At 33.4% G+C, this 15,019-nt stretch overlaps 2 protein-coding genes across 2 annotated transcripts; both read left to right on the top strand.

Moving 5' to 3' along the window:
• Window positions 1–1,478: 1,478 nt before the first annotated feature.
• On the top strand, window positions 1,479–4,078 carry LOC142643847 (uncharacterized). Its single transcript, XM_075818568.1, has one exon. It carries the CDS (start codon window positions 1,615–1,617, stop codon window positions 3,715–3,717), a length of 2,103 nt encoding a protein of 700 aa, XP_075674683.1. The 5' UTR covers window positions 1,479–1,614; the 3' UTR covers window positions 3,718–4,078.
• Window positions 4,079–4,723: 645 nt separating this feature from the next.
• LOC142643848 (uncharacterized) lies at window positions 4,724–9,688 on the top strand. The gene is made up of 6 exons (XM_075818569.1): window positions 4,724–4,936; window positions 6,179–6,403; window positions 6,490–6,666; window positions 6,771–6,995; window positions 7,107–7,235; window positions 9,165–9,688. The coding sequence occupies exons 1-6, from the start codon at window positions 4,859–4,861 to the stop codon at window positions 9,396–9,398; spliced, it is 1,068 nt and encodes a 355-aa protein (XP_075674684.1). The 5' UTR covers window positions 4,724–4,858; the 3' UTR covers window positions 9,399–9,688.
• The last annotated feature ends 5,331 nt before the right edge of the window (window positions 9,689–15,019 follow it).

Genomic DNA, 15,019 nt, shown 5'->3' with positions numbered 1-15,019 from the left:
ATTTAATACTTATATATGTATATATATAATATTAGTGCACACCAATAGATAATTAATATGTGTATTTACTCCATTGGCATATTCAATGAACTAAATATTTGACATAAATGTAAATTTTGATGATGTGGAAGCCTAAATAAGATAGTCTCAATGAATGCGTGCTTTTTTATACAACTAACTTGTAACCTCATGCATATACATGAATATACTTAAAACATATTCATTAAGATGCATAGTATAATTCTTACATTATAATTTATATATTAATAATAGTCATCCTTATATATTTTTTTAAACTCTTTAAAAAATCTTGTAAGAATATTATTAGATAGAAAATGTAAATTGCCAATTTTTTTAAAATAAATTTATATTCATTAATTCTAGACTCTTTGGTTTTTGTATGTAATACCTCACTTAGATTGATATTTATGATGTGGTCTCACATTTGACTCAAAATTAAGAAATAAAACTCTCTCTAAAAATAAATAATTTAAGACACATGGCACAAAATTGGACCTCAATTGTAGAATCTAATTGGATTTTCTCTAAATTTTAACTATATATATATAGACTAGTGTGTAACCTTGTACATATGCATGAGTACAATTAAAAACAAACACAATTACACGGTTCAAATTATACATTTTTTTATAGAAGAAATTCAAATTATATATGGTATTAGCTTACACATTTTTTAAACCATAAATTTCTAAAATATATAATGGTTTCTCATCACACACACATACGGTTTAAAAGTTAATTGAATTTAGTCTCTTTGGTTTTTGCATCAAATAATTCACTTGCCACAAAAATTAAAAAATTAGATAGACACATAGCGTAAAATTGGACTCTAATTGAAATTCAATTTACGTTCCGTTTGTTTTGATGAAAAATCTTGTGTAAAGATAGTTTTTCAGTGTTTGGTAGCATAAAAAGGTAAGTCAAAGGAAAACTATTTTTGATCAACATAAAAAGTATGGCTTATTTTTAAAAATTGTTTTCCATTAATTTTTTTTTGAAAAAACAACTCTATTTCACAGCAAGTTAAATAAGGAAAATTTGAAGGTTGTTTTTCAACTCATTTAAAGTTGCTACCAAACATTAGAAAATGAGATAGTTTTATAGAAAATGTTTTTTGAAAAATAAATCATTTTCTTGAAAACATCGTTGTTAAAACAAGTAGAGCGTTAGAATCTAACTGGACTCTCACTCAAAAAATTTAAAATCTAATTGAATTTGAACTCTTTTATTTCTACCTTCAATAATTCACTTGACACAAAAATTAAAAATTAAATAGAATATATGAAATCTAATTGAATTTTAATATATATATATATATATATATATATATATATATATATGTGTGTGTATATATATATATATGTGTGTGTGTGTGTGTATTTATGTATGTATGGCAGCCAATCGCTAGTTTCTGTCTCTCTCTACATTGTTTTTTTTTTTCTTAGGTTGTCGGAAAAAAGGCAAGAGTCTTTGTCTGTGATGTACTGAAAGGCAGAAGAGTCTTTTCCCACCCGAAAACAACACAACAAGTCCACAAACCCATCTTTTGTTTTACCTTTGAAATTTGAATGAATCCCATGAACACAACTTCAAATGGTTTCCTTTTTATTTCTTCTCAAATCCCATAGCTTTCAACACAAAACACCAATTCCCATTTCACTCATCTTCACTCTCAGAACACTTTGTACCAATCAACAGCATGACTTTTGCACCATTCCAACACAACCTAATTCACCATCACCATCTCATTCACTTATTAGAACTGTTTGTTCATTGGTCTGTGACTCTTACTACCAACAACCCCACTCCACAACCTCACCTCCAAACATTACTCTTCACCTAAAGGCTGAGTCTTTAACTCATGATCATGCCATTACAGTCGTTGCTTCGCTTGCTAGCGAGGCGGGTTCGATGGTAGCCTTAAGTTTCTTCTATTGGGCAATTGGGGTTCCCAAGTTTCGCCATTTTATGCGGCTTTACATAGTGTGTGCAGTGGCATTGATTGATAATGGAAATATGGTGAGAGCCCATGAAGTGATGCAGTGTATGGTGAGAAATTTTTGTGAGATTGGGAGGTTTAAGGAGGCTGTGGATATGGTTATCGAGATGCGGAATCAGGGGTTGGCGCGGAGTACTCATACTTTGAATTGTGTTATTGGAATTGGGTGTGAAATGGGTCTTGTTGAATATGTAGAGAACGTGTTCGATGAAATGTGTGTGAGAGGGGTGTCTCCTGATTGTTGTAGTTATAAGTTGATGGTTGTTGGTTATTGTAGGATTGGTAGAATTTTGGAGGCAGATAGGTGGTTGAGTAAAATGGTTGAGAGAGACTTTGTTGTGGACAACGCGACGTTGACGTTAGTTATCACTGCGTTTTGTGAGAAGGGTTTTGCTAATAGGGCGTGTTGGTATTTTGATAAGATGATTGAGATGGGTTTGACACCGAATGTGATTAATTTCACTTCTTTGATTCACGGGTTGTGCAAGAAGGGAAGCATTAAGCAAGCGTTTGAAATGTTGGAGGAAATGGTGAGGGAAGGTTGGAAACCTAATGTCTACACCCATACAGCGTTGATTCATGGGCTTTGCAAGAAGGGATGGACTGAGAAGGCTTTTAGACTATTTCTGAAGCTTGTCCGGAGTGATACTTACAAGCCTAATGTTCACACATATACAACTATGATCGGTGGATATTGCAAAGAGGAAAAGTTAAACCGTGCTGAGATGTTATTGAGTAGAATGAGAGAACAGGGATTGGTTCCCAATACAAATACATATACCACTCTCATTGATGGGCAATGTAAAGCGGGGAATTTTGAAAGAGCATATGAGTTGATGAACATAATGAATAATGAAGGTTTTGCTCCTAATATCTGTACATATAATGCAATTATTGATGGCCTCTGCAAAAAGGGAAGGGTTCATGAGGCTTATAAATTGCTGAAGAAGGGTTTTCGACATGGATTGCAAGCTGATAGAATTACATATACTATCCTCATATCAGAGCATTGCAAGCAGGCAGATACGAAGCATGCCTTGGTGTTTTTCAATAAGATGGTCAAAGCTGGCCTTCAACCCGATATACATACATATACGACATTGATTGCTGCCTTTTGTAGGCAACGAAGATTAAAAGAAAGCGAGAAGTTTTTTGAAGAAGCTATCATGCTTGGCCTGGTCCCAACAAAGGAGACTTATACATCCATGATATGCGGGTATTGTAGGGATGGTAACATTAACTTGGCTGTAAAATATTTTCATAGGATGAATGATCATGGCTGTACACCGGACGGTATTACTTATGGTGCTCTCATAAGTGGGCTTTGCAAAGGGTCTAAGTTGGATGAGGCTCACCGGTTATATGACATCATGATAGACAAGGGCCTATCCCCTTGTGAAGTTACTCGGCTGACATTGGCTTATGAGTTTTGCAAAATAGATGATTCTGCTACTGCCATGATAATATTAGAAAGACTAGACAAAAAGCTGTGGAGCCGAACAGTTAATACCTTGGTCAGGAAGCTTTGTAGTGAGGGCAAAGTGGGCATAGCAGCTTTGTTCTTTCATAGAATATTAGATAAGGACCGTAATGTGGATCGTGTGACTTTGGCAGCATTTATGACCGCATGTTATGAAAGCAACAACTATGCTCTTGTTTCTAGCTTGTCCGATAGGATCTCTAAAGGAATTGGTTAGCAGCCATTGTTTAATCTAGATGGGTGAATTCGTTTGTGTTGAAAAGCTGAAATGCTAAAGCAAGTTTCAATATTTTGATCCTTTTCCTACTGCTGATGGCTTAAAAGCTCTGGAGCCTTCCAGCATGATAGGCCAGTGTTTCATATTATATATTTTGTGGAGCTCCGTTGCCATTTACTGTTTTAAGCCATTTCAGGATAGCAATCAAAATGTGTTCCAACTGCATGGAATAATTGCAGGGATTGGCCAGAGGTGTCTTCTTCTTAAGTGTATCCCTTTTTGAGTTCAGGTTTGAACACCAACGGATCTTCTATGCCCACAATAACTTCACTGTGTGTATGACTAGGAGATCTTCATTAAGGTAAGAGCCAAAAACCTTTGCAGGGCTCTTAACTGGGGCAGGAATTTTAGATTTAAAGTGCTCCATTTTTCTCGATTTTGCAATTTTGTTACCAGCTGTAAATGTTCCCCAATTCTTTGAAACCTCCATATCTTTCCAAAAATAATATAAAGTTCACATTCAGTCTGGATCACAAAAATTTGCTATTGTTACGACCTAACAAAATGACCTTTTGCTCATTGCTTCACTTCAAAAGCTGCTTTTACACTGTTTTAGCCACACAAAAAAAAAAAAAAATTTCTAAAAATGGACTGAAATATTTTTCTAAATCATGTTTTTAACCTTTAATTTTAAATCAGATCTGAATTGTAGAAATTATAAAGTTCTAACCATCCGAAGTTGACAAAAAGTGGTAAACAAATTGAATTTTCTCTCTATATAATTTGAATTTTTCTCTGTATAATTTATTTGACCAGCATTTTCTTACCTTTGACCAATGCGCGATCTCATACTTAATTAAGCTAAAACTTCACAGATGAACCATCTACATCTATAAAATGATAAATCACCTTATATATTTCATTTGTTTATAGACATGATTTCTATAATCATGATCAATTCATATTTATTTAATATCAATGATGGAACAACATCTAAAGTCTAAACCACTCACTATCATTTTAAAAACTCTATAATAAATGAATATTTCCATTCAAAAGTTTTTTGATACCTTTGCTGATAAGTAAACAAAGACTCAACAATAAAATAAGCCCACTTGGCCACTTTCTTTTATTTGATCCTATGATATCCCTTTTCCACAAACCCATCTTAGTATTTGGCACCAAGAAGCAGCAGCTCATCCAGCAAGTCCCTTCCAAGGTAGAAAGCTTGCAAACTCCCTTATTTCATTATTTTATTCTCCCAGTCATGTTAGCTTATACTAACTTCTTGTTACTTCTGGGTGTTGATCAACTACTCTAAATGACCAGCTGCTCAAAAAAAAAAAAAAAAGTGAGAAAGGAACTGTTTTCATGAAATTTTCTTACTTGGGTTTCCTAGTACTAGAACTATAATACTTGACTCTGAGTTATTTGATTGGGTACTAATTTATGATCTGGATCCAAAATCTTGTAGCTGTAAAGGAAGTTTTTTGGTCTGATCCATATGTTTTAATGGGAAAATATTTGGTTGAGAACTTTGACATGAATATGATTTCAGACCCATATATTTTATTGGATTTTTACAGCTGATGATGGGTAAATTTTTTTATAATGTTTGGTTTTCTGCATGAATAACATCTCACAACCATAAATGTTACCTTTTTAGCTGGAAAAATGTAATCTTTAATATGTTTTCCAGCAAAATAAAATTTGGTTGCTGACTTAAATTCCCACATAAGAACATGGTCTGGCTCTGTTATTGCAAATAGAGAAGGATGCTGGAAGTTGTGTGGTCTGTGGTGTATATAGTCCAACTGGGAATGCTTGTTGCAAAGAAAACTACAGATAACTTGTGGGTTCTTCTTGATGCATTTGTAGTTTCATGGATTCTCATATTCACTGATTCATTAAGAATTTTAATGCCTTTGTCGGCAAAACATGTAACCATTGTTTGAACATGCATGTAACATCACATACCCTGTTGAGTTACTTGTATAGTTTTTGTAACCGTCCAAAATTTAAAAAATGTGACTTGTCCCCCAGGATCTCAAGCAAACAGAAAGCAAGTGATCTTATTATGTATAGTAATCCATGATAAACAATGTTTTGGAGTAAATTTTACTTTAGATGTCACTAATTTTATTCATATGAAAGAAATTATTGTTTTACTTGTATGGAGTTTAATAACTGTGAAGCAAACTCGTGTTGCAAACAAAGCAGAAAAATTGCTATGAGATGGAAAAATCTATCAAGCCTCTTCCTTAGGAATTAATTGTTCTGTGCCTGATTGTAACTTTGTATTTCTAGTTTTATTTTTTTTTCCAATAATATAAATTTTCAGCCATCCCTCTATACATAGTAATTGGTTACGATACTCTAACCATAGTTATAAGTTTCTACAATTTTGACCATATTTACTTCTGGAAGTAATGATAAACTTCTTTTTTTATGGATTCTTCAGCACTTCATTCAAATGGCTCGATCTTCACTGGATGAGATGTCAGATTCTGGTGCTTTCATCAGAACTGCATCAACATTCCGTAACATTATTTCACGAGATCCAAGCTCCCTATTTCCAGCAGAAGCTGGAAGGTATCATCTGTATATATCATATGCTTGCCCTTGGGCTTCAAGGTGTCTTTCATACTTGAAGATTAAAGGACTTGACAAAGTCATCAGTTTCACGGTCAGTAAATCTTTTAGTACTTTTCTTAGAGGTGGAATCAATCTTATGAGTTATGACCAAATCAATATTGTCTGTTTGTTGCTCAGTCAGTTAAACCCAAGTGGGAAAGAACAAAGGAAACTGATGAGCATATGGGGTGGATTTTTCCTGCTTCGAATACAGAGGAACCAGGAGCTGAAAGTGACCCTCTGAATGGAGCAAAAAGTATTAGAGAACTTTATGAGCTTGCCAGTACAAACTACTCTGGGAAGTACACAGTTCCTGTATGTTACCACATGTCCGCCTTTCCAATTTTTCCTTTTTTTAACATGAATTATCTAAGTTTGAATCTTCTATGCTATTTGATAGATTTTTTGCTCTATATTAGGTTCTATGGGATAAGAAACTCAAAACAATTGTTAATAATGAGAGCTCAGAGATTATCCGCATGTTCAACACTGAATTCAATGACATAGCAGAGAATACAGATTTAGATCTCTATCCTCCTCACTTGCAAGCCCAAATTGATGCGACTAATGAATGGATATACAATGGGATAAATAACGGTGTCTATAAATGTGGGTTTGCAAAGAAGCAAGGACCTTATGAAGAGGTATGCAATTTTTCATACCACAGTCTTAAGGCTAAATGGGGCTGGCTTGTTATGAAAGTATTCTCCCAATGACTGCTGTTTTAAGCATCTTAATGATCCTTTCATCTGTAGGCTGTGAAACAGTTGTATGAAGCATTGGACAAATGTGAGGAGATACTTGGCAGGCAACGGTACATATGTGGGAGCATGCTGTCTGAAGCAGATATTCGGTTGTTTGTCACTCTCATAAGATTTGATGAGGTATTGATATTTATTTTATAAGCATGGACTTTTGACTGTTGGAATAAGCATGGACTTTTGACTTTTTCCTGTTGCCTCTAGCTCACAGCCTGTGTGTGTGTGTGTGTGTGTGTGTGTGTGTTTTTTTTTTTTTCTCTGTATGTTCTTACATCTATTTTCAATGAAGTTTATTACTTATCAGAAATATATATATATTAAGAAATGTCACAGTTGTCTGGATAATTTTATAAAGTTTCAAGAGATATTATTCGTCAAAATTTGTTGAATTTCAAATAATATTAGTCTTTCAGAATTCAGATAGGACTAGTGTCTTTCCTAATTCTGTCTTTCAAGAAGCAAAATGGTATGTTAGTTTTTAGACTTTCTTCTTGTTGATCACTTTTAGAATGATTCATGAGTGAATTTCTTTTTAGTTTTTAAGTGAAGTTCCCTTACACACAATACCTTCAAATTGTCGCAAACTTGCAGTCTTTCTGAACCCTTACACACAACACACATCTTTTCTTTTTCCTGCCTAACTATAGGCGGTTGTTACATGCAAATATTGCTTTTTTCAATCAAATAAAGTCCAACTACATGAAAAAAGGCCATAAAAATATAACAATTGTTATATATTTATGGCCTTCTTTCACCTCCCTTTGAATGTAAAATACCACTGGACTTTTTTTTTATTTTTTTTTATAGGTAATCAGAAAGCTTTTATAAATGAAAGAAAGAAAGACATACAAGAAGTTCATGATGATGAACAACAAGAAAAAATCTAATAGGAAACTAAGCTAAGGGAGGGCAAAAACTCAGAGAGAAGAACAATTAGTAAAGCCCCAACAACGAGACCATTCTAAAAGACTATGCTGGCATAAAAGTTTTAACTCAACCAAAGTCTTCTCTTTGTCCTCAAAGGAACGACGATTTCGTTCCAACCACACAATCCACATTAAGCACCCTGGAACCAAGTTCCATATGTCCGACTTATGCTTTCCATGCCACTGATGCCAACAAGATATCAAATCCGCCACCGATCCTGGCATAACCCAAAGAATCCCAAAGGCCTGAAGCAAACAAGTCCATAGAGAATGGGTAACAGGACAATGAAGAAGAAGGTGGTTAACCGACTTCCCATCCTTACAACACATACAACACCTATTAACCAAAGGGCGACCCTTAAGCATAAGGTTGTCCAAGGAGAGGATCCGACCATGAGCAGCAGACCACAGAAAGAACGCCACGCGCTTAGAGATCTTTGGTTTCCAAACCCCCTTCCAAGGAAGCCAAGAATTCAAAACACCTATTAACCAAAGGGCGACCCTTAAGCATAAGGAAGCCAAGAATTCAAATGATAAAGCAGCCCCATAGAAAATAGTCAAAATTACCCCAATTTCCTCATATCATGACTCTTTTTACCACTGGACTTATCATTTGACTATTTTGATTTTTCCCCCCTTTTTCCATGGCTTTGTACTATTAGAAGCTGCATATGTAAAATTACCATAGCAGCCCCATATATAGCTGTTTGTGATTACCAAATTGTCCTCTTTAATTACTTACCCAAAAGGAAAAAATATATTTAATTCCACATAGCCTTTTGCATTCTATTTAAATGGTTTGTCCAAAATACCTTAGCAACTGTCATGTTTGAAATTTTGTTTACGCTTTGATGGGAAAAGTCATGATATGAGGAAATTGGGGTAATTTTGAGACACGAGAGCAAAAGCTATTTAACTCTAAAATAAGGAACCATGGGTGATTTTCCTTTGTTATTATGCTGGGCCTAGAGAAAACTATGGCCATAGGTACAGGATCTCTTTGGCTAACCTCAGATATGTCTGGTATTGGCTTTCTTTTTTCTTTCTTGGTCTTGCATGAAATTTTGGCATTTGTTTCTCTCAGATTCTTCAAGTATCTTAAAAATTTGAGTTCGTATAATGACAGGTTTATGTTGTCCACTTCAAGTGTAACAAGAAACAGTTACGTGAGTACCCGAATCTGTTTAATTACACCAAAGACATTTTTCAGATCCCTGGCATGAGCAGTTCAGTCAACATGGAGCACATCAAGCGGCATTACTATGGAAGCCATCCTTCTATCAATCCATTTGGGATCATTCCGCTTGGCCCAGATATTGATTACTCATCTCCTCATGACAGAGAGCGGTTTTCTACATAGATTGTATATAATTGCAGATCACAAAATAAATCGTTAGTATCTTGAATTCATATGATTCTGCTGTTATGTATGGTCTAGCCATTTCAATAAATGCCATGGTCTGTAGAGTAGTAGTTATTCAGCATAATGGATGGTGTTGGCCACCAGCAAACTTTAGTGACTAAGTTTGATCTGGCTGGAAAGGTTGTACCTGCTATTGACATATACTTTCTTGCTACCTTACAAATATTCTGGTAAAAAATCACTTTGTACAACATCTGGGATTGTATAGAATGCAAACTTTCTTCAGTTTTTTGATCTCACCTAATTTGGTCTTCAAGGGCTATTCCTAGACATGGCTCCATTATAGGTTTGTCAATCCCTTTGGCATCAATTAATTTGACTTTTTGCTAACTATTTGTTTGTTGAAATGTGGGTTAAAAGTATACTTTTACTTTTAAAAATGGAAGCTTTAGAAAGATGTACATGAGCAAAATAGATTGAAAACTAAACGAAAAAAAATTAATGACATACGGACATAAGCAACTGTATATATACTAGGGGCTGTACAGGAAACTTTTACATGTTTCCTATATAGCTTGTTTGTTTATGACATGAATGAGATTAGGAACATTAGTTGCATCAAGTAGGATTAATATAATGTAAGAGGTTGGGGATAATGATTTTCTATTAATATTGGCCTTCACCTGGTAATTACTTTTTCTAGCTACAGTCAGAAGAGGTAAGTAAATGAGCTGTTGGTAGTTTGTGAATACAATACCAAGTTCAAATTAATTATTACTTCTGCTACAGCATTTTGATTCTGTAACAATCATAAGAATTTATATTAATATAGTCTCAACAGCTATTCTAATTTCTTATAACATAAAATAAAAACAGCTGTTCTTTTTGCCCCACTTTTAGGTTGGATATAGAACATTGGTTTTATTTGAATGAGCTTATTTTTAAGTAGCGTTTTAAAGTATCACTTTTACACAATAAACAAAATAAATCAATGGAAATAAGCTCATTCAAATGCACACAAGTGGAGATGGTGCTCAACTGTTTGATGTGAATATTAATTTTAATTGTATGACAAGAAAAGATCAAACAAAACAAATGAGCTTATCATGCAATTTTTGAGAGAATTTATTTTGGTTTTTTCTATCTAAAGTCACCAACCAATGCCAAAAACGTGTTAAAGACTAGAGTATTCATTTTGAGGAAGGCCTTGAGACAGCGTTTGGACAATGTTCAATGTTCCTATAGATTAAATGTGATATAAATGTGACACGTATCTTAAAATGATCACGTGTCAGTCCTGTATCTCGTCTAATGTATAGGAGCACTAGATATAAGTTTTACCTCTTGATTCTAAACATCAATAAAAACACGGTCATAAAGTACTCTTTGTGTGGTAAAAAGCATTTTAAACCAAAAAAATGGGGTATTGAAAACCCACTAAAATAGTGGATTAAAGCTGAAATTTGGAGCTTTTAGATAAAAGCTTTGCAATTACTATTCATACTTTATAAATTCAAAATGTAAAACAGTATTTCACTATATCTTACTAATAACTCAAATCATTAATGAGTTCTAAATAAAATTTTATATCACAAAAGCTATACAATTAAAATTTTAAAACTCTAATTCCTATAATAATGCCAAATAGGGCACTATATGTGTTTTAGTCATTCATTTTCTTCACTTAGCACAAAATCTCACTTTAACCGTTAATTTAACATAATTCAATTGGTAAATGGATTAATAATGTGGACAAATCTAACTTGTAATAATAAATAAAAAAAAAATTGATTAGGAGGGAGCTTCACACGTATATACACTTAGATTAAACTAGAGTAGAAATTCTATTTTGTATAGAAAAATAAAAAATAAAACAATTTTCCACAAAATTTGAAACCAAAAAAAAAAAAAATGCCAAAATAGTGAATTTGAAATTCGATTATTTTTTCCCTTCCACGACACTAATGAATTATTATATCTTTCCATTAGTGGTAGGGACGCTTTCAAAAGCCCTTCAGAATGATAGTTACTGTTTGTGGTCTCTACTGCAACATGATCTTCATGAAAGAAAATGACATATTGGCTGGTGCTAATGTAGCACGTGTCAAAATAATTTGAGGTGGGAGGGATTAAAAAATCTTATAGATTTCTTAGAAGAATTCCATCATCGAGTTCCTAAAATTTTATTCGTATAAACTTGGAAATTAGGTAATAGATTTTACCTGATCATTAAAATTTATATAGATAATGGCGGGTCTCATTAACAGTAGAACTTTTACAATCACACATTCTTTATCTACTTACAACCTTTTTTTTTTTAAAACAAATTGAAGAAGAGAAGATCATTTGGTAAGAGGGGAGCTCACAACTGCAACTCTCTGTCTCACTTTCACTCTCACTCTCTCTCTCTCTCTCAGCCTTTCTCCATTCCTAAAGAATGGAACTAACTTGAACTTCAAAATGCTCACTTCCACCCTGAGCGATTGTTTCTATTGGGCAAGACTCAGCTAGCTAGGTTGAACTTCAATGAAGCTTCTTCCTTCATAAATAAAATATTATTCTACAATAATCAACCTAATAAGATCTAGACTCGTTACAAATGACAAAATAATAAGGTTAAAATGCAAATTACAGTCTCTAAATTTGATTGAAATTCATTTTAGTTTTCTAATTTTACTTTCGTTAAATTGAGTTCTCTAAATTTTAAATTTATTCAATTTAGGTCTTCCATCCAATTTTATTGAAAATACTAATAATCAATAATTTTTTTTAATTGTTGATGATATGGTAAAATCTAATTCACTCATTATAAATGGGATTGATAGGATTTTAGAAAAACTCCACGATGGAATTATCTTAAGAAATGTCGACGATCTTAATCTGAGGTGGGTGCATTATCATCACAAGTATCATCTTCAAAGCCAATTTGCTCCATATTTTGCACTCATACTTATGCAGGAAAAATGCAATCATGGAGGCTTAATGTCAAAGCCAAGTATGTCTTCAACCTCATTATCTGAACTCTAAAGCGAAGTGAATTGAACCTTATAATATACGCACAGCTTGAGAATTGGAACTCCCACTAAACTAAAGAAAGTCAACCAATATAAACACAGGCCCTACTGTATCATGGCTTCCACTAAGGCATAGGCACTAATACACCTTTCGGTTCTGTCATGTAAAGAGGAAACTATCATGCTTATCATTATTTTTTTTTCCCTTTTTATTAATATTGAAAGAAAATCTCTTTGATTTCTACAGATTTTGCACTCATAAGGGAGTCAAGGTTACGTTTAGTTGGAAGGATGGAAAAATTACGGTAAAAATTTTAGTAAGATAAAGACTTAAAAGAAAAGAAAATATTGTTATTCTAGTTCACATGTGTTTGATAGAAGAGATAGAAATTGTACATAATTATTTTTGTTCGGTTGAAAAGGGAAAAAAAATTAATGAAACAAATAATAATTTTGTGTTGATTACTATTATATAAAAATTTGTTTGACTATATAGGAAATTAATTTTATAACTTTTCAATGTAGTTAATTTTTTTTTTTTTTACAATGATAGATTGTGTAGAGACACAATTTGTACCTAAGCCCAAAATAAAAAGGGAATAGGCCCAAAGAGCCCAATACAATGAATTTGTAGAGAGTGGGTTTGAAATTTTGGTTCTAGTGAGTTTGTACATCAATTGTAGTGGGCCAAGATGACCATAAAATAAAGATGAAATAGTTTTATATAAGGAAAATCGTCATCAGACTCAATCCGAGGAGGCTAGTTCTTCTATATATCTTGCTTGATGACAGATTACAAATATTGTTCTTCAGTCTACAATTTTTTTCCCTCCTTCTTTTCCAATCCCCTTGTCCTGAGGGTCTCCTCTCCTTTTTATACCATCATTCCTCCTCTCTCTACCCTTCACGTATGGATCGGATTGTTGGTCTGGATACTTGTCTCATCAGTACCTTCTTAAAGCCTTTGGAAGTAGCTATAAGGCTAAACACTACTGCTCAGGCATCACTTTTTCATTAATGTGGCCAGAGAGTTAGCTACAGAGCATTCAATGTGATGGTAACAGCGTTCTCTTAGATATTTCATAATTTTTCCTTGTCCTGTGCTCTCACGATGTATATTTTTACTTACAAGATCTCCTAAAAAGTTGCTTCTAGGTAGCAAACCGCATCTTCCGATCTCAACTTTGCTCAGCCAATGAAGTATTCCTCCTCGGACCACCTTCTTAGACAATCATGATCAGACTTTACCTTTACTTACCAACACGGATTCTTATAAAGATATTTACCCATCCTCGGACTACTTAATGTCCTTGGATTGGGCCCCCGGCCCAATATACACAAGGATATATATATTGCTGGGCTTAACGCCCCTACAGATTGTATTAACAAATGAGCTGCACTTGATAGAAAAAGTAAAAATTGTAGGTTTATCTTCAAATTTGGTCTCTATTTTTTGTGGTTGATTCACATGTGATAAGTGAGATCCTCGCATGATGCATATAATTGCTGAATTTTACATTCCGCACGTTTGATCAGATTTAAGATTAAGGAATTGCACTCTATTTTCTTAAGATAGAATTGTACAATGTTCTTGATTTTTTTTTTTTTTTAAATTTTAAGGTATGCATTTAATTGTTTTTATCAAATTATGGCCGTATGTATGGGACATTAACAAAGAAAATGCCGTATCTGGGCCACACGCCCACAACCTAGTTTTCTGTGAATTAATAAAATCTAATAAATAGTTAAATAGATCAATCATGCACAATAACACCAAAATTTTTAATATTTCAAATTTATTACTCTTCGTAATTGCACACTCAATATCATTTCTTAAAAAAAAAAAAACCCAAGAGTTGTCTCTCTAGTCTGTGTTTCTTATCTAAAAAACAACTCCTCTTGTGTAATTTTGTTTTTGCCTCTCACACACCTTGTGCACTCATATTATTTTCTCATCAAAATCACTAGTTTGAGCCTCAATTTCTCCTTGATTTGTGGTATCTCTTTCCATGCGCTACTTTCCAAGCCCCTCTCTCTCTCTCTCAATTCTATTATTAAGGAAAAACATGCTACTCTCTCTCTCTCTCAATTCTATTATTAAGGAAAAACATGCTACTCGCTTGTGTCGATGCACAAGTATGTAATAAACACTACTCTTTATAGCATGAGTTGGTACATAAGTGTGTAATAAACTCCTATTTAAAGATGCCTCTCAAAAAAAAAAAAAAACTCCTATTTAAAGAAACTTTACTTTCATGTACTTTCAAAGAGTTCTCTTATTTTCCTATGGGGAGCCCTTGGACCAAACTATCCAACAATTCAAATTAGTGATTTTTTTCTCTTTTTTTAAAATTTTTTTTTTTTGGAAAGCATATTAATAATTTTATATAAGGCGTCTATCTCTATTTTTGGAGGACAAGAAATGCTACATTTTAATTTCTCTTGTAATAATGTACTTTTCTTCCCTCCCAAAAAAATATAAATAGAACTCTGATGCAATTTTTCATATAAATTCAAGACCATGACATAGACTTTGTTTTTTTTTGGCAGTTTCAACATCACTTTCAGATTCCTAGAATATGTAAGTTTAAGAACCTTCCAACT

This window comes from Castanea sativa, chromosome 7 (genome assembly GCF_040712315.1).
Source record: "Castanea sativa cultivar Marrone di Chiusa Pesio chromosome 7, ASM4071231v1".
NCBI classification, from domain to species: Eukaryota; Viridiplantae; Streptophyta; class Magnoliopsida; order Fagales; family Fagaceae; genus Castanea; species Castanea sativa.
This window is presented reverse-complemented; position numbering and strand designations above follow the sequence as displayed.